This window comes from Trichosurus vulpecula, chromosome 4 (genome assembly GCF_011100635.1).
Source record: "Trichosurus vulpecula isolate mTriVul1 chromosome 4, mTriVul1.pri, whole genome shotgun sequence".
NCBI lineage: Eukaryota > Metazoa > Chordata > Mammalia > Diprotodontia > Phalangeridae > Trichosurus > Trichosurus vulpecula.
In genome coordinates this window covers 217,931,075-217,957,001 of record NC_050576.1, presented here as the reverse complement: position 1 = coordinate 217,957,001, position 25,927 = coordinate 217,931,075, and the positions used below count along the sequence as shown (strand labels likewise).

The 25,927-nt window shown below is 36.6% G+C and overlaps 1 protein-coding gene across 1 annotated transcript in view; it reads left to right on the top strand.

Moving 5' to 3' along the window:
- The window catches only part of RNF213 (ring finger protein 213), a 183,170-nt gene that overhangs the window by 83,761 nt on the left and 73,482 nt on the right, over positions 1–25,927 (top strand). The window contains exons 15-23 of the mRNA XM_036754786.1: positions 511–609; positions 6,521–6,643; positions 8,743–8,923; positions 15,431–15,604; positions 16,341–16,490; positions 16,801–17,390; positions 18,889–19,051; positions 23,640–23,857; positions 24,474–24,614. Coding sequence (XP_036610681.1) covers positions 511–609; positions 6,521–6,643; positions 8,743–8,923; positions 15,431–15,604; positions 16,341–16,490; positions 16,801–17,390; positions 18,889–19,051; positions 23,640–23,857; positions 24,474–24,614 — 1,839 coding nt within the window. The remainder of the gene's footprint in view (positions 1–510; positions 610–6,520; positions 6,644–8,742; positions 8,924–15,430; positions 15,605–16,340; positions 16,491–16,800; positions 17,391–18,888; positions 19,052–23,639; positions 23,858–24,473; positions 24,615–25,927) is intronic.

Below are 25,927 nucleotides of genomic sequence, written 5' to 3'. Positions count from 1 at the left end.
ATGGGTGTAGCTCTCAGTTTACACTTCTTGGTGCCCATTTACATGTATTTATCTTCTCAGCCTATGAAGTAGTCAGGGTAGGTGATTGTATCCCTTTTCTAAAGAAAAGGAAACAATCTCAGAGAGGTTAAGTGATTTGTTCAGGCTTACATGGCTAGTGAATGAAAAAGCTAGAACTATAGAACCTTGGCCTCCTGATTTCTAGGCAGTTTCCTTTTTTGCTACATTGTTACCTTTCCAAGTAAGGGAAGCCTATGCTGTGTACTTCTCATTTTTTCTTCCCGTCTTCCCACTATCTAATCTTTCTTGAGCCTCAGCTTTTTCTGTTGTAAAATGAAGGGGTGGTACTTGGCTGACCTCAAAGATCCCTTCCAGTTTTAGATCTATGATCATTCAATACTATGTTATTGTACAAAAGTGTTAACAACCCCTCTACTACTCTTTTTTTCCTCTGGTTGTATTTTACATGTTTACCATTACATATATAATGTATTTGTATATGTTTTTTAGGCTTGGAGTGAGTTTGTAAAAATTAACTTTCCTAATGAGCATCTTTCTGAGGAATGGAAAAAGTCACTGCTTAGTGAAATGGAAGGAAGAATAAAAATGGTATGAAGAATCTCCTGGGATTTTTTGGGGGGGGAGGGGAGGTAATATGAAACACTTGAAATAACTTTGTTGATACAGCCCTATGGCATGGTCATTGTTGTTTGTCCTTTGTTCTTGTGACATTGTAGCTAGCCGAGACAAATACATAATAGGGAAAAAACCCAACATATTAGAGTTTTTCCCTACATAGCAAATTAAACCTCTGTTTGAAGATCATTTTCAGCTAATCATCTTTTCCTTGAAACTTTTTCCTCAAATGAATTTCTCTACTGTCAAGAACACTGCCTTTCTTTTCAGTCATTTAGATTTGCAACTTTGTTTATCCTTGACTCACCACTCTCACTCTCCTCCCACAGTTAGTAAATTGCTGAATCTTGCATTTCTATCCCCATAACATCTCTCATACCCTCCCCCTTTTTCTCCGCTCACATCGTCATCACCTTAATTGAGGCATTCATCATCTCTGGCGAAGACTATTTCATTAGGTTCCTAGTATATCTCCCTCTCTCACATATCTTTGCTCACCAATAATCCTTCCAATAGCTGCCACACAGTTTTTCTAAAGGTACAAATTTAACCATGTTGCTTCCTTATTCAGTGCCAACTGCAGTCCTTCCCTATTACTTTTAGAATTATTTAACTTCTCTGTTTGGCATTTAAAGCTTTTTATAACTAGTTCTAATATACCTTCCAGCCTTATTGTATATAATTGTTCCATTCCCACTGTATTATAGCCAGATTGGCCTTGATCTCCATCTCTCTCCTCTGTACCTTTGTACTGGCTGTCTGCCATCATTGGAATGCATTCCTCTCACCTTGGTCTCTTAGAATCCCTAGTTGATTTTGAGGTTCAGCTGAAGCACCACCTTTTTTGTATGAAGACTTTCTTGATTCCCCCACAGCTGCTTGTGCTTTGCCCTCAAAAATCACTTTGTAGATATTTTGCAACCATCTTGCTTATTGCCAGTGACATATATTGTGTCACTCATCTAGACTAACTGAACTTCTTCCTGGCAGGAACTGTTTTCACTTTCATCATTGTGTACTTAATAAATGCTCGTTGATTGATTATGACATATTACACACTAGGCACACTCTGAGATGCCTGTAAATAAATAAATAATCTTTTGTGTTTCCATTCTTGTTTCTAGTTTTTCCTAACTGAAGTGTACAGTTATCTGGCTGTCTTATACATACATGTTGTTGGAAACTGTCTGTGGAAAACAGACGTCAGAAAATGAGACAAGTTGGAAAAAATAAACTATTCTTCAGTTTGTATTGTGGTTTTGTAGTTTGAGAAGTTTTTTCTTTTATTAAATATCACATGAAAGACCTGTATGCTAAACTGATTCTTGAGAGAATAGACATGTTCTCTGACCTGGGAGATGAGTGTATCAGAAATGACTTTTCTAATAATGCCTTTTCTTTGCAGCTGCCCAGGGGAGGGTATTTGATCCAATCTTCCCTTCATTGTTACACTGACTTCTGTGAAAATTGCCGATGATGCTCTTAAAACTCTCAGAAGTTCAGTAATGAGTTAGTGTAATATATGGTATTATATTTCTTTTTTAAAAAATTATTTACTTATTTAATATTTTTAGTTTTCAGCATTGATTTTCACAAGAGTTTGAGTTACAAATTTTCTCCCCCTTTCTGTTCTCACCCCACTCCCCCCCATCCCCTTTTCCCTTCCTTTCTTGTACAGCAAGATAGATTTCTGTACCCCATTGCCTGTATATTTTATTTCCTAGTTGCATGCAAAAACTTTATTTTTGAACATCTTCTTTTAAAACTTTGAGTTACAAATTCTCTCCCCCCCTTCCCTCCCCATGCACCCTCCCTAAGAAGGCAAGCAATTCAACATAGGCCACGTGTATCATTATGTAAAGCCCTTCCTTAATACTCATGTTGTGAAAGAGTAACTATATTTTGCTCATTCCTATCCTATCCCCCTTTATTCAGTTTTCTCCCTTGACCCTGCCCCTTTTTGAAAGTGTTTGCTTTTGATGACCTCCTCCCCCTGTCTGCCCTCCCTTCTATCATCCCCCCTTTTTTATCTCCTTCCTCCTTCTTTCCTTTGGGGTAAGATACCCAATTGAGTGTGTATCTTATTCCCTCCTCAAGTCAAATCTGACGAGAGCAAGATTCACTCATTCCCCCTCACCTGCCTCCTCTACCCTTCCTACAGAACTGCTTTTTCTTGCCACTTTTATTCGAGATAATTCACCCCATTCTATCTCTCCCTTTCTCCCTCTCTCAATATATTCCTCTCTCATCCCTTTAATTTGATTTTTTTTTTAGATATCATCCCTTCATATTTAACACACCCCGTGCTCTCTGTCTATATGTGTATATACATGTGTGTGTGTGTGTGTGTGTATTCCCTTCAGCTACCCTAATACTGAGGTCTCATGAATTATACACATCATCTTTCCATGTAGGCATGTAAACAAAACAGTTCCACTTTAGTAAGTCCCTTATGATTTCTCTTTCTTGTTTACCTTTTCATGCTTCTCTTGATTGTTGTGTTTGAAAGTCAAATTTTCTATTCAGCTCTGGTCTTTTCACTGAGAAAGCTTGAAAGTCCTCTATTTTATTGAAAGTCCATATTTTGCCTTGGAGCATGATACTCAGTTTTGCTGGGTAGGTGATTCTTGGTTTTAATCCTAGCTCCACTGACCTCTGGAATATCGTATTCCAAGCCCTTTGGTCCCTTAATATGGAAGCTGCCAGATCCTGTGTTATCCTGATTGTTTTTTCACAATATTCAAATTGTTTCTTTCTGGCTGCTTACAGTATTTTCTCCTTGACCTGGGAGCTCTGGAATTTGGCAGCAGTGTTCCTAGGAGTTTTCTTTTGGGGATCTATTTGAGGAGGCGATCTGTGGATTCTTTCAATTTCTATTTTACCCTGTGTCTCTAGAATATTAGGGCAATTCTCCTGGATAATTTCTTGAAAGATGATATCTAGGCTCTTTTTTTGATCATGGCTTTCAGGTAGTCCAATAATTTTTAAATTATCTCTCCTGGATCTATTTTCCAGGTCAGTGGTTTTTCCAATGAGATATTTCACCTTGTCTTCTACTTTTTCATTCCTTTGGTTCTGTTTGATAATATCTTGATTTCTCATCAAGTCACTAGCTTCCACTTGCTCCACTCTCATTTTTAAGGTAGTATTTTCTTCAGTGGTCTTGTGGACCTACTTTTCCATTTGTCCAGTTCTGTTTTTCAAGGCATTCTTCTCCTCATTGGCTTTTTGGAGCTCTTTTGCCATTTGAGTTAGTTTATTTTTAAGGTGTTATTTTCTTCAGTATTTTTTTGGGTCTCCTTTAGCAAGTCATTGACTTATTTTTCATGGTTTTCTTGCATCACTCTCATTTCTCTTCCCAGTTTTTCCTCTACTTCTCTAACTTGCTTTTCCAACTCCTTTTTGAGCTCTTCCATGGCCTGAGACCAGTTCATGTTTTTCTTGGAGGCTTTTGATGTAGGCTTTTTGACTTTGTTGACTTCTTCTGGCTGTATATTTTGTTCTTCTTTGTCACCAAAGAAAGATTCCAAAGTCTGAGTCTGAATCTGAGAGTGTTTTTGCTGCCTGGCCATGTTCCCAGCCAACTCACTTGACCCTTGAGTTTTTCATGGGGGTATGACTGCTTTTAGAGTAGAGAGTACATTGTCCCAAGCTTGAGGGGCTGTGCTGATGTTTTCAGAGCAATTTCTACACAGCAAGCTCTGCCACACCAGTGCTGCTCCTCCCCCAAGAACTGCCAACCCGGACTGCAACTTAGATCTGAGCAGGTTCTGCACTGCTGCTGGGATCTGCCACTTAATTTCTCTCACCAGGTGGGCCTGGGGCCATAAGCAACTGCAACTGTAGTTCTGTAGCTGCATCCCCTCCACTGCCCCTGGGGCAGTGGCCTAACCGCAAACTCCTTTCCTTCTGTCCCTGCAGTTTTTCCCAGTAACCTTCTCTGTTGTCTTTGGTGTTTGTGGGTTGAGAAGTCTGGTAATTGCCACAGCTCAGTGATTCAGGGCGCTAGGGCCTGTACCTCCCAGCTCTTGGTCTGTTTGGTCAGGGCACGGCTCACGCTCAGCTCCGCTCCCCTCTACTCCCAGCTCCATTCTATAGACCTTACCCAGCAACCATCCTGGCTGTCCTGGGCTGGAGCCCTGTTTCCCTCTGCTATTTTGTGGGTTCTGCAGTTCCAGAATTTGTTCAGAGAAATTTTTTATAGGTGTTTGGAGGGTCCTGGGGGAGAGCGTTAGGCAAGTCCCTGTTTTACAGCCTCCATCTTGGCTCTGCCCTCTAGTATTATATTTCTAAAATGATAAAAATGAAATTGTGAAGGGCAAGGGTAAAAAATTATCAGGAGAGAAATATTTAAAATACATGTTGTACTTAGGATTTTTAAGAAATGACTGTGTTTTGGGACCTTTCCCTTACAAGAAAAACCACAAAAATATTCAAAACAATTACTTGCGAGTATGCCATTGGAAGAGTATATTTTATTTTTCATAAAAATCCACGACATATTCTCATATAAAGGTCTTGTTTAGTTATTTACTCCCTCTTATTCACTCACTGTCCATTTCCGGTCAAACAAGAATGCTTTTGTCTATGCTAGGAGCAGCCCTGTTCCTTTTCACTTCCGTGACTTTCTTTGTATTTTATTTCTTATATGGAGAATTTCATCTTTTTTTCCCTATATTCCCCTCTTGAATCACCACTCATCTTACGAAACCTAACTTGGATGTTCCTGCTCTTATAAAATCTTCCTTGATCTTTGTATCTTTGTGCCCTCTGCCTTTCCCTCCACCCCCCTGCCGTGATAACTACAACCATCTTTAACATTTCAGTTTGTTTACCTTCTACTCTGTTTATTATTGTGTATTATATATGATATTTGTGTCTGATTACCCTCTTCCCCCCTCCCACCCCCGCAAGCTACATGAGGATAGGGAAAACTTTGAATCTCTCCCAACACTTAGTACAGTCCCCTGCTCTGGGGAGATTCCTAATAAATGTTTATTTAATTCAAGTATATGAACACATTAGAACATAAGCAACATCAGTCTATTGAATTCTCTAGGCCAGCATTCTGTCTGTGATAGTGAAAATAAGCAAGGTTATTCTGTGTAAAGTCAGACCCAAAAACTTGGGACATTTCTGAATAGCCTTTAATTCCAGTTTTCTGGAGTTGGTGTTGGGGGGATGGGGGTGGGGATAAACAATTCAAATATTGGAAAAATGTAAAATGAGAAACTGTACTATCAACACTGAGACCAGGGAGTATCATGGACGCGTTTTAGAAGACTAAAACATTAATAAATTACTTCCTGGGGCATATTGTTAATGCCTTGCTGTTAATAGTTCCAAACAATTTCTTGCAATGATAATAAGCACTTTTAAAGATGTTAATATTTTACTGATTTTTTTTTTCATGTCTTCCCAGTGACTCTTCCCTGCCCCTTCTCCTTATCATAGAACTCTCTCTCATAACAGAAGTACAGTTAAGCAAAACAAATTCACACATTCACCATACCTGAGTCCTTTTATATCTCTATTCTAATATCTCTCTCAGGGTTTGATGACAACCCCTTATGTCAGAGACATGTTCTTTAGGATTACTGTAGGGGATCTATTCATCTCTGAAAAAGTTAATAATCTGTATAAGTAAAATTTGCTTGCTTTTTCGGGTTACTTGTGTGGTGGAAGAGGAGGATATTTATTAAATATTTGATAAATTAGTGCAAATTATTGATACTCAGCACCAAAGGAACTTAGAGGGAAATTTTGGTTAAAAATGAGAAAATATTGATCCTGTAGATAAGTGAGATTTGTTTTATTTTTAATCTATAAAATATTGAAGCCTGCTATTTAAATATATATTAAATTTCATTTTATGTTCCTATAGGTGGAAGCAGTTCAGCGGATCATCTTATACTGCAGCTGTCATGACCACCTTAACAAAGTAGACAGCTGTGTTGCTAAAAGCTTTGAGACCTGTGCTATTGAAGCTGTGAGCTCAGTCTGCCAGGTAGCCAACTACGCTTCTAATGGGAAAATATTTAGGGATCATGGCTATGTTCTGGAATGAAAATATTGACTCATTTTCACCAGTCTGGGTTGTTGATCCTCTTTGGTCTAATAGTGTTTCTGTTACATTACCATGTCTTCCTCAAATACATTTTCATCTCTAATGGTAGGTGTCTAGTAAGGTTATACTTGAAGTACAAATTCACTTCTTACCTCTTCAAATGTGGTAGTGTTTAGAGAAACGCATCCATGAAGAGCTTAGAGGTTCTGATTTTTTTTTAAGTGATAGAGGTAGAGAACACAATATCTTTTTTGGTTGCATTTCTTTTTATTTTTTTTTTCATCATTTAAGAAAATAATGATCTGCAAATCTGACTTTTTTCCCTTAATGAAATGGAAAAGATGTTGTATTAAAAAAGCCTTTATTGTTTTATTTTAAAAATGTTTATTTTCAGTTCTGAATTCTCTCTCTTCCTCCTATCCCTTCCCTATTGAGAAGACAAGAAATTTGGTACCTATTATGTATATTAAGTTATGCAAAACACATTTCCTCATCAGCCATGTTGCAGGAAAAAAAGGCAAAAAAAAAATCAAGTGAAAGCAAATAAGCTCCAGTCTGCATTCAGAATTCACCAGTTCTCTCTCAGGAGGTGGATGGCATTTTTCATCATGAGTCCTTTCAAATTATCACAGATCATCATATTTATCAGAGTAGTTAAGTCTTTCATAGTTAATTGTCATTGCAGTATTGCTGTTACTGTATACAATGTTCTCCTAATTCTGCTCACTTGACTTTGCATCAGCTCGTATAAGTCTTCCCAGGTTTCCTTTATTGTTTAATGAAATGATTGCTACAATCAAAAGAACTGCTATGAAAATTAAACTACTGAGAAAAGTCTGAAAATCAACATACTATGTTATGTTTAATTTATTCACATTAGATAATCCACTGTTCTCTGTTTTCTTCTTCAACTAGGGCATCCGATGAGGGCTATCTTCTAGAGACTGGCCTATGGCTAGTTAGTTTTTGTTTTATTTTTATTATACTTTTTTTGTTTCATCACATTTTCTTCCCCCTCTTCTACCTATCATGCCATTCCTTGTAACAAAAATTTTGTGAAAGCAGGAAAAAAGCAATTCAGCAATACCCATGAATATCTAGACTATTTCTGAGAATACATGCAGTATTCCACACTAGTAGTTCACCACTACTAAGAGAGGGAGGTATGTTTTCTTCACTAAGATGGACATTTACTTTGTTTCCAGTTCTTTGTTAATACAGAAGTGTTGCTATGACTTTCTTTTTGTAATGGGGACTTTTCTGTCTTTAACCTCCTTCCTGTATATGCATAGTAATGGGATTTCTGGGAATTAATGAAAATTTTCACCCTTTCAAAAAAAGAAATATAATTCCAAATTGCTGTCCATAACAGTTGACCAATTTACAGCTCTATAGAAACATATGTATTAGTATGCTTGTCCCCATATCTTTTCTGACATAGAATTCTCTTTGACCTTTTAAACATCAAAGTACAAATTTACTTTACAATAAGAGGGGGAATTTTCCAAAATTTTGAAGACAATAAGAAAACCAATTTGAAGACTAACGTGGAGCAGGAGACAGAAATTTTGGAAAAAAGTTAGTATTAATTTTTAGTTTAAAGTACTCTTTAAAGATTTAAAGTCATACAGCATCACAGTAGCTTGTTTATTAAGATGATTCTATTTGACTATCCAAAGAAAACCTTTAAATATTTGATAGAGAGTTGCATGTATTTGTTTTTCCATTCTTTTGACCTATTTTTGACTGGAAGGTAGAAAACAAAGATAGAAGTACTTGAGATGATTATTTTTTTCCAAAATGGTGGTTTTTTCCCTCAAGCCTTCATATCTCTAGTAATAGAAGAAAGGGAGGGGGAGAGGCAGCGTGCATGAATAGGTGAGTTAAAGCAAACAAACCAACCTTACTTTCCTTATGGATTATTGACCATGTTATATAGATTTTCTTTTAGACTCCTGAATTACTTGAAGTTAATGACCTTGCTGGGGTATTTCTGTGATCCATTTTGTTTTGCCCTCTCAGTTTTATTTCTTTTGTAGTCTCAGACCAGCATCCTTGATCTGTTACCTCCTCACGACCTCAGGAAATTTGGAACTCTTGTTTCTGCTGTCATCACTAAGTCCTGGCCAGAAAAGGATGGGATAAAAGTGAATGATTTGGATGAGGTTTTGCAGCACCTGCTCACCTGGCCAGATATCAAACATCTCTTCAACTTATATGGTATGTTCTGATGTATTCTTTGTTAGCTTAACATTCTCTTGAGTATGAGGGGAAAAAAAATCTTGGCCTGATGCATCAACATGGTGATTCTTTTTGCTGATAAATGGAAGGATTAATCCTAAGCAAAATAGACTCTTAACTAAGGATGGACAAAAATATTTATAGCTTTTTTTGTGGTGGCAGGAAACTGAGGAGGTGCCTCTTGATTGGAGAATTGTTGAACAAGTTGTGGTATATAAATATGATAGAATGCTGTTGTGCTATAAGAAATGATGAAGGCAATTTTTTTTCAGATAAGCCTGAGAGGTGAGGAGGGAAAGCATTTCTGCCTAGGAGATAGTCACTGAAAAGACCTCGATTCAGGAGATAAGAGTGTCATGTTTGAAGAACAGCAGGGAGGCCAGTGTCTTTTGGTGTATGTAGAGTATGAGGAAGGGAGTAAAGTATAAGAGTCCTGGAAAGTTGAAAGAGGCCAGGTTGTGAAGGGAAATCAGGATAGGCTTCTGATGAGGTCTTAGTTGGGTCTTGAAAGAAGCCAGTAAATCCAGGAGATAGAGATGTGAAAGGAGAGTATTCCAGTAATGGGGGACAGCCAGTGAAAATGCCCAGAATTTGGGGATGTGCAGAGAACAAAAAGGAGGCCAGTGTCACTGAATTTGGAATTGAGGGTCAGTGGGGGAGGAGTGAGATTTAAGAAGACTAGAAAGGTAGGTGGGGCCTAGTTTGTGAAGGGCTTTTAATGCCATACAGAGGATAGAGTTGATTTGGTCAGATTTATTCTTTAGGAAGATTAATTTGATAGCTGAGTAAAAGCTAGCTGGAAAAGACGAGTCGGGGAGACCAACTAACAGGCTATTACAATAGTTGAGGCATAAGGTCATGAGGACCTGCATCAGGATGGTGGCAGTAGTTAGAGAGAAGGGGCCTTTGTGAGAGATGTTGCTCGGGTAGAAGCTATGGGACTTGGCAGATTGGAAGTGAGGAGTGAGAGTGAAGAGTCAAGAATGATACCTAGGTTGTAAGCCTTTGTGACTGTGAGAATGGTGTGTTCTCTATAGAAATTGGAAATTTAGGAAGAAGGAAAGGTTTTGGATAGAACAGTATTAAGTTTGGTTTTGGACATGTTGAGTTTAAGATGTCTAGTAGACATCCACTTAGAGATCCATTAGGCAGTTGGAGATGTGACACTGAAGGACAGGAATTAGGTTAGAGCTGGATAAGTCGATCTGAGAATCATCTGCACAGAAATGATAACTAAAACTATGGAAGCTGAAGAGATCAGCAAGTAAATAGTCTGGGGGAAAAGAGAAGCAAGCCCTGTACAGAACCTTAGGGATTTTTTTTTTTACTAGTTTTCTAGTGAAACTCTACTAGGGGGACCTCAGCTTTCCTCCCTCAGAGCTAGGTAAATCTAACCATAAAATAAATGAGAAAGAAGTGAAGGAGATGAATCTTAGAAATCTTAGAAAAATGAGAATCTTAGAAAAGTTAGATGTGATAGACCTCTGGAGAAAAGTGAGTGGCAATAGAAGGGAGTATAACTTAGCTATTCATGGTACCTTCATGAAAATTGGCTATATATTAAGACATAAGTACTTCATAACCAAATACAGAAAAGCAGAAATATAAATATTGTAATACAATAAAATTATATTTAATTAAGGGCCATGGAAGCATAGATTAAAAATTAATTGGAAACTAAATAATCCTGAAGAATGAATGACTCAAAGAACAAATCATAGAAACAATCAATAATCTCACTAAAGAGAATGCCAACTATGAGACAACATACCAAAACTTGTGGGGTAAAGTGAAAGCAGTACTTAGAAGAAAATTTATATCTCTAAACACGTACATCAATAAAGGAGAGAAAGAGCAGATCCACTAAAAAAAAAACCTAGAAAAAGAACAAATAAAAATCCCTCAATTAAACACGAAAACAAATCCTGAAAATCACAGGAAAGATTAATAAATTGAAATTTAAAAAACCCCATTGAACTAATAATAAAACTAGGAGCTGGCTTTTTGAAAAAAAAATTCCGGTAAAGTAGATAAACCCATTGGTTAATTTGATCTTAAAAAAATAAAGAAGAAAATCAAATTAATAGTATCAAAAATGAAAAGGATGAATGAGCCACCACTGAAGATAAAATTAAAATGATTATTAGGAATTATTCTGCCCAATTATATGCCAGTAAAACTGACAATCTAAGTGAAATGGATAAGAATATTTACAGAAATATAAATTGCCCAGAAAGAGGAAATAGAATACTCAAGTTACTCTATCTTAGAAAAAGAAATTGAACAATGGACTTACAAGCTAATTCTAGAAAACTTTTAAGGAGCAATTAATACTATAGAAACTTTGAAAAAATAGGTAAAGGAGTCCTACCAAATTCTGTTTATGATACAAATATGGTTTTGCTACCTAAACTAGGGAGAACAAAAACTGAGAAAGAAAATTGTAGACTAGTTTCTTTAATGAATGTCAATTTAAAACTTTCAAATAAAACACTAGCAAGGAGATTACAGCAGTATATCAACAAAGCTCATACACTGTGACCAGGTGAGATTTATACCAGGAATTCAGGGCTGTTTCAATATTAGGAAAACTAGCAGCATAATTGACTACATTAGTAACAAAACCAGTGGAAAATCATGGTTATCTCAATAGATGCAGAAAAAGCCTTTGACAAAATACAATACTCATTTCCATTAAAAACAATAGAAAGCATAGCAATAAATTGAGCCTTTTAAAAAATGATGAGTAGTATCTGTCTAAAACCAATTATCTGAAATAGAGATAAATTCGAAGCCTTCCTAGTAAGATTGGGGTGAAGCAAGGATGTCCATAATCACCACCACTATTTACTCAGTATTATACTAGAAATTCTAACTATAGCAATTAGAGAAGAAAAATAAATTGAAGGAACAAAAATGGGTAATGAGGAAAGAAAACTATCATTCTTTGCAGACTATATGAAGGAATAATTATAGAAACCTAAGCAATCAACTAAAAAACTATTTAAAATAATCAGGAACTTCAGCATAGTGGCAGAATTTAAATAATCACATAAATGACCAGCATTTCTATATTCTACCAACAATACCCAAAAAGGAAGAGATAGAGAAATTTCATTTAAAACAACTCTAGATAACATAAAATATTTGGGAGTCTATCTACCAAGACAAAACCCAGGGACTTTATGAACATAATCATAAAACACTTTTCACACAAATAAAAACAGATCCAAATAGTTGGGGAAATATTAATTGCTTATGGGTAGCTTGAGCCACTATAATAAAAATGATGATTCTGCCTAAATAAATTTACTTATTTAGTGCCAAGCGAGTCAGATTACCAAAGAAGTATTTTATAGAGCTAGAAAAAAATAACAAAATTCATTTGGAAGAACAAAAGGTCAAGAATATCAAGGGAATTAATGAAAAAAAAATGTGAAGGAAGACAGCCTAGGAGTTCCAGATTTCAAACTATATTACAAAATGTTAATCATCAAAATAATCTAGTACTGGCTAAGAAATAGAGTGTTAGATAAATGAAATAGATTAGGTGCACAATACACAGTAGTAATGAACATAGTAATAGTGTTTGATAAACCCAGAGATCCAGGCTTTGAGGGTGATACCTAAGCATTTGACAAAAACTGCTGAGAAAACTGGAAAGTAATTGGGCTGAAATTGGGCATAGACTAACATCTCAAAATATCATAAATATCAAGATAAAGTCAAAATGAATGAAGGATTTAGACATAAAGGGTGATATCATAATTAATGAAGCATGGAAAATTGTACCTGTCAGATCCACGGCTAAGGGAAGAGTTTTTGGCCAAAGAGAAGATAGAGAAGGATCACAGGAAATAAAACAGATAACTTTGATTATGTGAAATTAAAAAGCTTTTGCACACACAAAACTAATGGAGCCAAAATTAGAAGGAAAACAAAAACTGGGGAAAAATTTTTTTTCGTCAGGTTTCTCTGATAAAGATGTTTCTGAAATATATAGGAAACTGAGGCAAATTTGTAAAAAGTGAGATCCGTTCCCCAGCTGATAAATGGTCAGATGATACAAACAGGCAGTTTTCAGAAGAAGAAATCAAAGCCATCAATAGTTGTGAAAAAATGCTCTAAATCATTACTGATTAGTGAAATGCAAATTAAAAAAACACTTGAGATATCACCTTACATCTATCAGAATTGCCAACATGACAGAAAAGGAAAATGGCAAATGCTGGAGGGACTGTGGAAAAATTGGGAAGCTAATATGCTGTTGGTGTGGTTGTAAACTATTTAGAAAACAATTTGGAACTATACCCAAAGGGCTTTAAACTATGCATACCCTTTGACCCAACAGTATCATTACTGGGTCTGTAATTCAAAGGGATCAAGGAAAAAGGAAAAGGACCTATTTGTACAAAGATGTTTATAGCAGCTCTTTTTGTGGTACAAAGAATTGGAAATTGAGGGGAAGCTCATCAATTGGGGAATGGTTGAACAAATTGTGATATATGATTGTAATGGAATACTATTGTGTTATAAGAAATAATGAGCAAGACAGTTTCAGAAAAACCTGGGAAGACTTATGTGAAGTCATGTGAAGTGAGCAGAGCCAGGGGAACATTTTACACAGTTATAGTAATATCGTAAGGATGATCAGTGGTGAAAGACTTAGCTACTCAGCTCAAGAGTGATCCAAAACAAGTCCAAAGATGAAAAATCTGTCTACCTCCAGAGAGAGAACTGATGAACTCTGAATACAGATTGAAGCATACTTTCTTTGTTTTTCTTATTTTATTGTCTACTTTCTTTTGCAACAAGGCTGTTGGAAATATGTTTTGCATTACTTCACATATGTAATCGATATCAAATGGCTTACCTTCTCAAGGAAGGGGTCAGGATGGAAAGGAGAGAATTTCAAGCTCAAAAGTTTTATTAAATTGTTAAAAAAATTTTTACATTTAATTAAGAAACATTTAATAAAATAAAGATTTGTTAAAAAGATTTTATAGAGGTGAGAAAGAAGACATATGGGTTAGCATTGGCTCATGTCTTGGCTTCCTTATTTTTTAAATGATACCATCTGTTATATTTTCTATTCTTTTAGAATCTTTCTCTTTTTGAACTGTTAAAATTTAATTTCTAAATACTTTCAAAATTATATGGACAGATTTCTTCTCTGTGTAGTTGATCTGACCCTACTACTCTTTATGACTTCATCTTATTAAGTATCATTTCACCTTACTGATAGAATCACTTTTCAACATCCAAATGTCATGGGGCCACTGTCATTAATGAGGATGATAGATTGTTATACAAATGCTGACATATCTGTATAATTATACATATTATTCGTTGTCATCTTTCCAGTTTCATTTAAAAGTATTGTGGAGATTATCTGACTTGGTTGGGTTTTACAAGAAACTTTCTGCAGCCTATTTTCCCCTTTTGCCATTCTTTGCTATTTTGTGAGGAGATGTTACTAGTTGAAGATAAAAGCTTGAGGCTTGTTATGTAGATCTGATAGTAATCTGCATCAGGGTGGCAACTGAAGCCAGGGGAATAGATGGAATCCCCAAAAGAAGGAATGTAGGGAGATAGCAAAGACGATTTAGCACACAGTCTTGGGTGTCTGTACTTAGGATGCAGGAAGAAAAAACTGAGCCATTAAAAGAGCAGTCTATCAAATAGGAGAACTAGCAGCAGAACAGTGCCATAGAAGCCATGGAAAAGTCAAATGTCCATGAGGTCAGCAGTGTCCAATATTATGCAATGGTTAAGGAAAATGGGGGCAAAGAAAAAACCATAAGATTTGACAAAGTAAAGCTTTGACAAGTAAGCTTGGAGAGGGAGTATTTTTATTAGAGTGGTATAGTCAAGAGCCAGATTGCAGAGCGTTGAGGTCAAAATTGAGTAGTAAAATGAAGCTAATGTGTACGGATCTTTCTGTAGGAGTCAGATTTGAACAGGGAGGAGGAAGTTTTGATACTTGAAATATTAGTGTTCATTGTTCTGAGTGTACAGTGTATTACACTGCTCTTGGTTTTTACCACTGGAAAGCATTACCTTGATGAATAAGGAAGTGGCTAGGGAATTCATTAAGGCCCCCACCTTGTGGATAGAAGTGGATAGGCCTCGTGATACAGTAGGTAGAGTAATGGCTTTAAAATTGGAGGATTCAGGTTCAAATCCTGGCTCAGCCTTTTCTATCTAAGTGATCTTGGGCAAGTCAGGCCTTCTGGGCCCAGTTTCTTCACCTGTAAAATAACAGGACTGTGCTAGATGCCCTCTAAAGCCCATTTACCTCAAAATCTATAATCCATGAGCCTTGCGGTGAGTGAAAGGTTTAAGTGACAAGAATGTTAGGGAGCATTTGATCCTTATATATAGGAAGAAAGAAAAACCTTGTTCTTTGTGGACCTAGACTAGAAAGGGAAATAGAAAAATTTGGAAAATCCTACTTTGTTTAAAAATTGCCCTTTTTTTGGACAGGAAGTGATGAGAAGATACTGGAGGAAATTACACAAGATGCTAAGAACTTGATGGCCATTGCTGACTCTGTGTTTATTAAAGTTACTTCTGATCTTCTGAGTGGAAAGCTTTTAATTAGACATATGGACCTAATTGAAGAACATAAGAAACAAATTCTTCACTTATGGAAATTTAGTAAGTATGAATTTAGGATATGGGTTTAGGATTGATGAAAGGTGGTTACAGGTCATCTCAGTAATAATGGTGTTCCATGTGTATTAATAATGCAACTCAGCAAATATTTATAATGCCCACTATGTGCAAAGCACTGGAAATAACAAAGAAACTTAGCTCCTGCCCTTAAGGACCTTTATTTTTGCCGGGTAATAAAATGTATATACAGGTATAAATACAAAGCAGTAAAATTAATTTCCAGAAGTAGAAAGTGTTAATAAGTGTAGGGAATCAGGAAGGGGCCCATGGAGGTGGTGACATCTGAGCTGTACTTTGAAGTAAGCTAGAAATTCTATAAGGTGGAGGAGATGAGGGAAGTGTATTCTAGACCTGGGTGACTGTTTCTGCAGAGGCACAGAGCGGGAAATGAGAAAAATGGGTCATAGTGAGTGGGCTATTTGGACTTCCATGGAGAGGCACAAAGGAGAGTTAATATGAACTAAGGAATGGAATGTATTCTGTGCTCTCGACAATTCCTAGTTTAGAGGGCAATGCTTATGATGTTCGGTAGACTGAAGTCAACAGTGGCTCATTGCTGGCTATGATCATTTGAATTGAAGTAGCACAATGACCATTGAGAAGCTGTAGTTTCTTGGACATCAGTAATAGAGTATGCAAAAGAGGGACAGAAATTAAGCTATAGTTGAGAATAATTGAAGGATGTATGTGTCTTATCATTAGGTGTTTTATTTTCCAGAAAACAATAATCTTTTACCCCAGGAGAAAGAATTTGATTTAAAAGAAGTGCTGACTTGGAGAATCTGTGAATTACAGTGTTTAAGAAGAGAGCGAAAATTTGTGGAAGGTCTCCTGAAGTTATGTCGAAAGGTGAAAGAATTGATAAAAGGTGATATCCTTGATGAATTTACATTTAAAAAAATAGTCTAGAGGGCTAAAAGATTAGGGGTAGATATAACTACAGAGCTTGATTTCCGTAGAAATAATTTATTTATCTAAAAAGTTGAGGAATAAGTCAAGCATTGGAAAAGAAAGTTCTTTCCAGCCTATTAGGGGAAAAAATCCCTACAAGAGCTTTACTCATTTTAAAATATTATTTAATTGAGTAGTAGGTTGACAGGTAGGACACATATAGCTAAGTGTCACCTCATAATGGTGGTGAAGTTTGACTTTGAAATTTTATTTTTGTTGTTCTAAAGTGGACTTTGGAGATATTGAAGAGAAACATTTGGAAGATGTTAGTGCGAAGAGAATGGATGAGGCAGTTACAGTGAGGCTTTCCAATTACCCTGCTACGTGTGAGTACAAGACCTATTACAATCTGAGCCCCTGGTTACTGGAGATGGCCAAACAGGTGTACTCTTTAAAAGATAGCCACGTCTTCCAAGTCTGCTGGGAAGAAGAAGCCCAATCACTCAGGGAGAATGATGACAACTCTGAGATGCTGATTCTGAACCTTGGGGAAGTATATGATGTATTATATTCTCCTTGTCACAGAAGATTTCAAATGCTTTATAAGGATCTGAAGTCAGGAGAGCTCACATTTGCTGAAGTACATTCTCTTTTCAAAAACTTTGTAAACAAGTATGAAGATCTTACTAAAGATCTCAGGATCATGTGCAGGCTGTATCCTGATGACAAGCAGGACTGGATCAGTAAGCGCGTTGGGCAGATCAAGGAATATCACCACCTGCATTTGGCTGTAGATTCAGCCAAAGTCATCTGCAAGGTGAAAGAGGATTTGGGTTTGACTGGTGACTTCAGCGTGCTTCAGATATTATTAAGCTTTGTAAGTATGCATGGAATTGTTATGAGGTAATCTGCCTCAAAAACTGTTGGAACAAATAGGCTTATGACTTTTTAAAGCTTCCCAATTTCACAGGCTGATTGTCAGGAGACTCTCCTTAAGAGTATTAGGATTTTCTTTCTCTCTGATACTGCATTTTTTGCTCAGAATACCCAAAGGGGTTTAGATTTTTAACTCTGAATAACATTTAAGAATTTAAGTAACTGATCCTTGGTTGGTAAAAAGGGATTTATTGCTAAGAGGAAATATTAGCATTAACACCTTAGGAAAGGAAAAGGGATTTTTTTTTTTTCTATTAGGATTTTCCTAGAGGATGACCATAACAGTTTTCTTGGAAAGCCTCTACTTTCGCTTTATTGATATGGAGGGGAATCTGATGCCTAAAGACCTTGCCCCTAGAGTGTGAATTTGGTGGGGCCTGCTAAGTGGAAAAACTTCAGAATGCAGTTCTGGTGACACTCCGTTGTTTGAGGACCCAGCTAAGTTCAGAGAAGTGCCTCATGAGGAAGCGGGTCTCCAGGTGAAAGTTTTGGCAGCATAGTAGATAGAATACTAGGCCTGAAGTCAGGAAGACCTGAATTCAAATCTGAGCCTCAGACACTTATAGTCTGTGTGACCCTGGGTGATTAAAGTAACCTCAGTTTGCCTCAGTTTCCTCTTCTGTTAACATGGCTGTTAACTGAGTTATTGTCAGGATCAAATGATATAACATTTTTAAAAGCAGTTTGTAAACATTAGAACAGTATATAAGGGCTAGTGTTGATGATCATAATGATGTGTCATGTTCTCCATTGTGAAGGATTTAGAATTTCTATAAGGGAAAGGAATTCTCATAAAATTGAAACATAGATCTGTTATTTAGGAAGATTGTTGTTGTTCAATCATTGTGAGTCCATTTGGGGTTTTCTCAGCAAAGATACTGGAGTGGTTTGCCATTTTCTTCTTCAGTTCATTTTACAAATGAGGAAACTGGGGCAGACAGGGTGAAGTGACTTGCCCAAGGTCACACAGCTAGTAAGTATCAGTGACCAAATTTGGACTCTGGAAGATGAGTCTTCCTGACTTTGGGTCCAGCACTCTCTTCACTGTGCCACCTAGCTGCCCCCATTTAGGGAGATAGGCACAGATTTATTTCTCTCCAATGTAGTAAAACAGTTTATAGATAAAATATTTATCTTCCTTGTGTTACCTTAGCCCCTAGATTGTGCTCTGGGTCTAGCCAAGAGAGCATTTGATATGGTAAATTGTTTGTTTTAGATTTAAAACAGAAAAAATTCAGGAGACTTCAAAAATAACCCCATTCCCCTTCTTCAAGGACGAGACTCTCCTTCTCTGTTCCTTTTGGCATGGCATCTTACAAGATCCCTAAAAGCCCAGGAAGTTCAGAGAAGGAAATGCCATGTATATACAAAGCTAACAGCCCCTGTGTAGTATTGTATGTGGTTCATTCCCAACCTGCAGCAAGATTTTTGCCTTACAGACTGATGAATTTAATGTTGCCAACGAGAAATTGGATTGCATCAGCAGTCAACTCATACAGACCAAACAATTGCTAGAAGATATTGATGAGACCCGGCGTCAGTGTCTTGAAGAAATCTCACTGAGGAAAGAATTCATTGGCTGGGTCAAAGAGGCTCTTGAAGGTAACATTGAATGAATTTTAGGATACCAAGAACCCAAAACAAATTTCCCTGATCAACTAACCTTGTAGTTAATTAACTATGTGATCATAAACTTCTCAGGGCACACTCCTTTGACCATGGTAGATAGTCATCATTTAACAGGCTCTTATATTTTAAAGGCCAACTAGTCCAAACGTGTACCTGAACAAAAGTCCTCTCTCCAACATACTTGGAAAGTATTCATCCAGCCCAGGGGTGGGGAACCTGTGGCCTTCTAGGTCTTCGAGTGCAACCCTTTAACTGAATCCAAACTTCACAGAATAAATCCCCTTAATAAAAGGATTTGTTCTGTAAAATTTGGACTCAAGTCAAAGGGCTGAACTTGAGGACCCATGGAGTCACATATGGCCTTGAGGGCGCAGCTTCCCCACCCCTGATCTTGCCTTTACTTAAAGACTTCCAAGGAAATCCCCTCAAATTCCAAGGCAGTTCACTGCACTTTTGTAGAACTCTTAACCATTACAAAGTTTTTCTTTACAGCAAGTCTGGGTCCATCTCTTTGAAACTTTGTACCCTTCTCCTCCCCCCACCCCACTTTTTCTAGGCTAAATATTCCCAGTTCCTTCAAATAATCCTGTATGGTATAATCTCAGGGTCTCCTGCCATACTGTTTGACCTCATCTCGACACTCTGGATTATCAGTGTCCATCCTAAAATAGAGCACCCAGAAGTGAACAGAATACTCCAGCTATGGTCCACCCATATTAGTCTTGTACACTATTCTTCTTTGAATGCAGCCCAAGATCAAATTAGATCACCTTGATTCATTGAGTGTATAGTCTGTTAAAGTGCCAGATCTTTTTCAGGCTAATTGTTCTATATACACATAAATCACTGACAGAATTGTTCGACTTTAGAAGGCTAAGCACACATCCCTGGGGTACTCCACCAGAGACTTCCTTCTAATTTTATGGGGCCATTCATTCATTCATTTATTTTTTTTTGGACCTTAGATTTACAGCTATAAGTGATTTCTATAGGTATCTAGGTCAACCTCCTTGTTTTTTAGATGAAGAAACTAAGGCCCATAGAGGAGAAGCAAATTGACCAAGGTCAAAAACACACAGTAAGAGACAGAAGCAGTATTTAAACTAAGTCCTCCAAATCAAGCATTCTTTTATTATACCACACTATGAACCTTAATCCACCCAAATGGGCAATATCATCTATTCCAAATTATCATCTTGTCCACAAGAATAGCATAAGTACTTCTGTCAGATGCTCTTTGCTAAGATCTAGGTAAATTAGACCTCAGGCTCACCTACCATTCTAATATTCCTATCAAGCAAAGAATGACATTAGTATGTCAAGACCTGTGCATCATGATAACATACTGAAGCTCTTTTTTTCTAGCTGGTTAGTAATTTCCTTCAACAGTAATCTAGAATGAATGTAAGTAATGTATAGCTACCATGAATATGACACTTAAATTCATGATTTTCAAAAGTGGGAAGAATTGACCGTTATTTCATTCCCTGTCTCACTTCTTTTAAGTGCTTTCAGTTTCCTGGGATATAGTTAGTCTGTGTCATCTCATCAAGGGCAGCAAAATGCTCTCATCTCCCTCCTTATCCCAAATGTCAATGCCTTATTAGTCGTTTTCTTTTTAAAAAATATTTTTTAAATTTAATTTTGTTTTAGATTCAGGGGCCAGAATACAAATACAGAATAGAGAAAAGGAATAAAACATATCATAAACTTAAATATTGAAACTTAAATACAAAGTAAGAAAGAAAAAAAGGATGTCATGTGCATAGCAGAATCTAAAAGAGGTTTCTCAATATATAACAATAGATTTTCATTGCAAGAAAGCCTATATGATAAATAATACATGGGTTGGGAATTGTCCATCTTTTCATGGCTTCCTTGTGAGTTTTCTTTTGTTCTGTGCTGTGCACTTTTTTACTTTGTTCTTTTTTTCCCCTCCCCCCACCCCACCCTGAATGCTACAATAAAATTGAGATATGTTTCTCTAAAGTTATAGATATGTACATACACACACACATATATACACACATACATGTATAGACATATATTTTCTCAAACGTGCTCTACTCCTGATCTTTGTTTTTATATTTGTGCATATCTCTTGTTTTCTATCCCTCCTGATTCCTTTCCTTTATTTCTATGGACTACCTTGCCCTCCTATTACTTGCCTACTGCCCTCCAAGGATCCCTCCCCTATCCTCCCATTCCCATGAATCTAAAAATACCCTTCTATACCCCCCCTTTTACGTATTCCCTCATTCTCTCCTCTAAAAATCCCTCCCTTGTCCTCTCCCCCCTCTCTATACCCCCACTATTTTATTTCTTCTAAATTTAGAAGAGTTTTATTGTCTTCTAAATATATATGTATTGTTTCCTCTTAAACCCATTCCTGATGAAAGTAGGTTGTCAGAACTACCAGCCCTCCTCCTCTATATCCTTTCTTCCTCTTGCACCTCATTTGTATAAAATAGTTACTCTTTTTAGCTGTTTCTAAATGGTTTTACTTTATAAATTCATATCATAGTCAGATTTATCCTCCTCTTTCTAATGAGCTTGCCAATTGTTAACAAGAATCTTAGACATGCATTTTACATTCTATAAAAGGTAAACAGTCTCTCCTTATGAATCCCGTATAGTCAGTCTTTTGTATGTACCTTATGCTTCTCTTGACTCTTGTATGTCGACTCTTCTAGTAAGTTCAGGATTTTTTTAGCAATGTCTTGAAAGTCTAGAGTTTATCAAATGTCCATTTTTTCATTCAAGATAATACTTTAATTTGCAGAGTGTAATATTTTCATCCAGAGCCCCAGGTCTTTTGCTCTTTGATATATTGTGTTCCAAGAACTGTGGTCCTTTAATGTCTCTGCTGCTAAGTCTTGTGTAATTCTAATTGTGGCATCATCGTATTTAAATTGTTTTAATCTTGATGCTTTTAATATTTTATCCTTGAACTGGAGGTTTCATAATTTGACTATGATGTTCCTGTGAGTTTTCCTCATAGGATCTCTTTTAAGTGGTGCAATGGATTTTTTCTATCTCTACTTCCCTGCCTTGTTCTAATCTTATTAGTCATTTTCTCCTGGACTTTCTAGTTCGTAGATCGTTTTCTTTGACAGAGAAAACAAACAAGAGTTGAGTTGTTTTGCCTTTTTTGGTCTTGTGTTATCCACCTCAAACAATGGTCTGACCCTCATGAATCCTTGTTTTCTCCAGGTTAGCTGAAGATATTTGCTGATTGTCATCTTCTTATCTGTGGTTTTTGTACCTAAGAAAAAAATTTTAGAATTATTTTTCACACACTATCTTCTTCTCCCCCATTTCCACAGTGACACTTTAAAAAAAATCCTAATTCCCCTCTCTCTTTCATGTGGGGTAATATTTTATAACAAAATTATTTATTATTACTTTAATATTTATTTCAGTTTTTTAAAAAAAAATTACATTAACATTAGCATTGAACATCATTGTGACCAACTAAACTTTCATGGATCAATATGAACACATAAAATATCCCAACCGTTTCTTTTTTTGTCACCCTTTCCAAGACTGTAGAAGGATTTTTTGAGTCTATCCTTATTCATTTTTCCTGTTATGGTTGTAACTCGTGTGTATGTTTTTATTTTGATTCTGCGGTTTTCACTGTGTTAAGGGTCTTCGTTGATTTCTTTATATCTTTGTACACTTGTTGGCATCACAGTTATAGTATCCCATTATCTTAAAGAACCACAGTTCATCTCCCCATTTCCCTAGTGTTGGTTATTTACGCTTTTTAGAAATGTCTATTGTTGGATATTTCTAGGTTTTGGAAATCATATGTGATGTTTGTATAGAAATATTAAAACATAGCTTTCTTTTTAAATTTTTGATAAAACTTTCGGGGTATATTCCCCCAAAATGGAATGATTGTATCAAAGGATATGGCTCACTCATTGTCACTAAATACTATCAGCATGACTAAGCTTTGATTATGGGGGGATGGAGGGAGAAGGGAAAAGGAAGAAGAGAAAAAAATGAGACAGTAAAAATAGTTAGAGATAGGAATGAAAGAAGTAAAAAGAGAAGGATATGTCATAATGAATTGTAGTGTCTTTAGTAGCAGACTCCTGTGTTACTCTGTAACTCCTATGCTGCTTAGCAGTTGCTTACCCTTTTTTTTATAGCCTCAGTGAGGTTTATGAGCTGTATTTAATTGATCCCTGGGGTTCCTGTGTGGTAGATAAATAGGACATAAGCAGTTTTTAATTCTGCTTTTTGATGATGGTATTAGACTGTGACTTGTTCAAGGCATTGATAGTAAAGCTGTAAGAGAATCCAGAAGTTCTGATTTTTTATTTAGTTTTCTCTACTCATTAAACTGCACTGAGTCCCACAGTCATCGTAATCCCTCTGTCATTTGTACTTTTTCTGAAATAAAAAGATAGATCAACAACTCTCCATTACTCATTCCCTATCAAATCTCCAAGCCAAATGTTTTGTGAGGGATCATTGTATGAGCCTCTAGAATCACCATGTTCAAAGAAATTAAGTAATCATATACTGATCCTAGTACCTTCTTCCCAAGATATTAATGAGCTAAAGGTGTTTGTGGACCTGGCCTCCATCTCAGCGGGAGAGAATGACATGGATGTGGACCGAGTGGCCTGTTTCCATGATGCTGTACAAGGCTACGCCTCAATATTATATAAACTTGAAGTTCAGGCAGGCTTTAGGGAGTTCATGGAACAATTGAAGGAACTGTGGAAAGCTCTGGAAAATGATCAGCATCTGCCTAAGAAACTGGTAAGTATTAATTCTGGCTTAGAGGGGTATAACCTGTTTCTTTTCTGTAATTTTAAAATTTTCTTCTTTGTGCTTGTTTTGGGTTTATTTGTTGATATTCTTAGTTGTTTTTTTTTTTAATTTGTGTTCAGTTCATTTCAGATGACTCATCTGAAGAATGAATCAAGGTTCTTAATACACTTGGAGCTATGCCACTTGATAGGACAGTGAGAATTGTTTTCCAATAGAAGTACCTACAGATGAGATACGCAGTGCATACTGGATGTCTGTTTGGCAGTTGGTGATTTCTATTTTAACCATTGAAAGAAGTCCAAATTAAACTCTGCCAAAAATATTAAATGTAGTAAAACCATTGTTTTAATTCTCTCCATTGTGCCTAGTGACTAAAAAGAGTGCCTAGTGTTTTTGCATTGTCCTCTCATTTATTGTTCTTTTCCATTTCCAAGACCACCATACACTAACTGGCCTCCAGTTTTACAATGCAAGATAAAACATTGACTTCAGGAGGTGAACTGGGATTGGTCCAGTCCTTGTGTTTGTAGGTTTCTCAGTCAGAAGAGAGAGTGAATGTCATCCTTTAGATTTTGGTCCATGTTCTTGATTACTTTCCCAACAGCGTGACTCTGCTCGACACCTGGAGTGGCTAAAAACAGTAAAGGACAGTCATGGATCCGTAGAATTGTCATCTTTGTCATTGGCAACAGCCATCAACAGCAAAGGCATCTACGTTATTGGACCTCCCAAAGATGGTCAGAAGGTAAGAGAGCTGAGGTCCTTATCCACTGGGGATAAATATTCCTGATAACACCCTCATTACTGAGGTTTCAAAGGAGGCCGTACCTCTTTCTCGAGTTCAATTAGTACCCTTTCCCTTAGCTTATAAGCACGTTTGGGCATTTTTGAAGATACTCTAGCCAGTCTGTTTTCTTTTTGCTGAATATTGACACTATAGTTTTTTAAAAATCAGAAACTTAGTGCTTATTTTCTCTTGGATTCTTTGAACTTTTTAGCCACTTCTGCCTCATTTTCCAAGAATCTGAGTTGCTTCCAAGATGTTCCCACAAGGGTCTATCTAATTTAATGGTACATTACTTCTGATATTAAAAACTACTAGAAATTGAAATAACTGAGGTTCGTAGTATAAAGCTTCCTTGTTTAAGTCCATATTTGAGCTCCCAGTACAGATTTAAACCAGGGTAGTCTAGTGGTATGGATCCAAGTACCTGAAAGAAATCTGGGCTGAAGGAACATTGAGACACCAAATGTACATGGCTACCTCCTTAGAAAGATGGAATACACTTTAAGAGGCCGGATAGATAGGGTTAGTGGTATGGTGCTTGGGCTTTTATTTTCCTTGAGCCTTGATCTGTTCCTCTCAGCAAAGTGAGTTCTCTTTTGTGAGGGCCACATTGTTTTACTTTTTTTGAAAAGTCTTTTCAAAACTAATTTTTGTCGGAATTTCTCGTTTTAACATCTCTTTCATTTTTAAATATATCCATCCTCCTCCTCTCTCAGTGAGCCATTCCATGTAACAAGAAATAAAAAAAAGAGGGGAAAATGTAGCTCAGCAAAACAAACCCTCATATTAATTGAGTTTGACAGTATATGCAATGTCGCATTTCCATGGTCTACCACCTCTCCAAAGAAGGGAGTGAAGCACATCGCTTTTTACCAATCCCTTTTTCTCCGTGTCAAGCTGCATTTATTATAACTTATCTTCTCATGATTTTCTTTCAATGGTTTCCCCATTTCCTATTAGCAAATTAGCTAGAATTTTTATTTGTCCTTATAACATTCCGTTGTTAGTGTTTTTGCACACTTATCTTATTCCCCTAATAGAGATTGTAAGTTCCTTCAGGGAAGAGACTTTTTTGTTTTTGTCTTTGTATTTGTTTATGACTTTAATATAGTTGATGCTTAGCAAAGAGGTAGCAGAGTTCTTTGTTAATGAGAAATCAGTGACTTATTTCTCTGGCAATGAACAAATGCCTAAGAAATCAGAAAGATCTGGGCTGTACTTTTTCAAGTCTTGGTCGGGTAGTAGATAACTTTTTCGCATTAATCATAGTG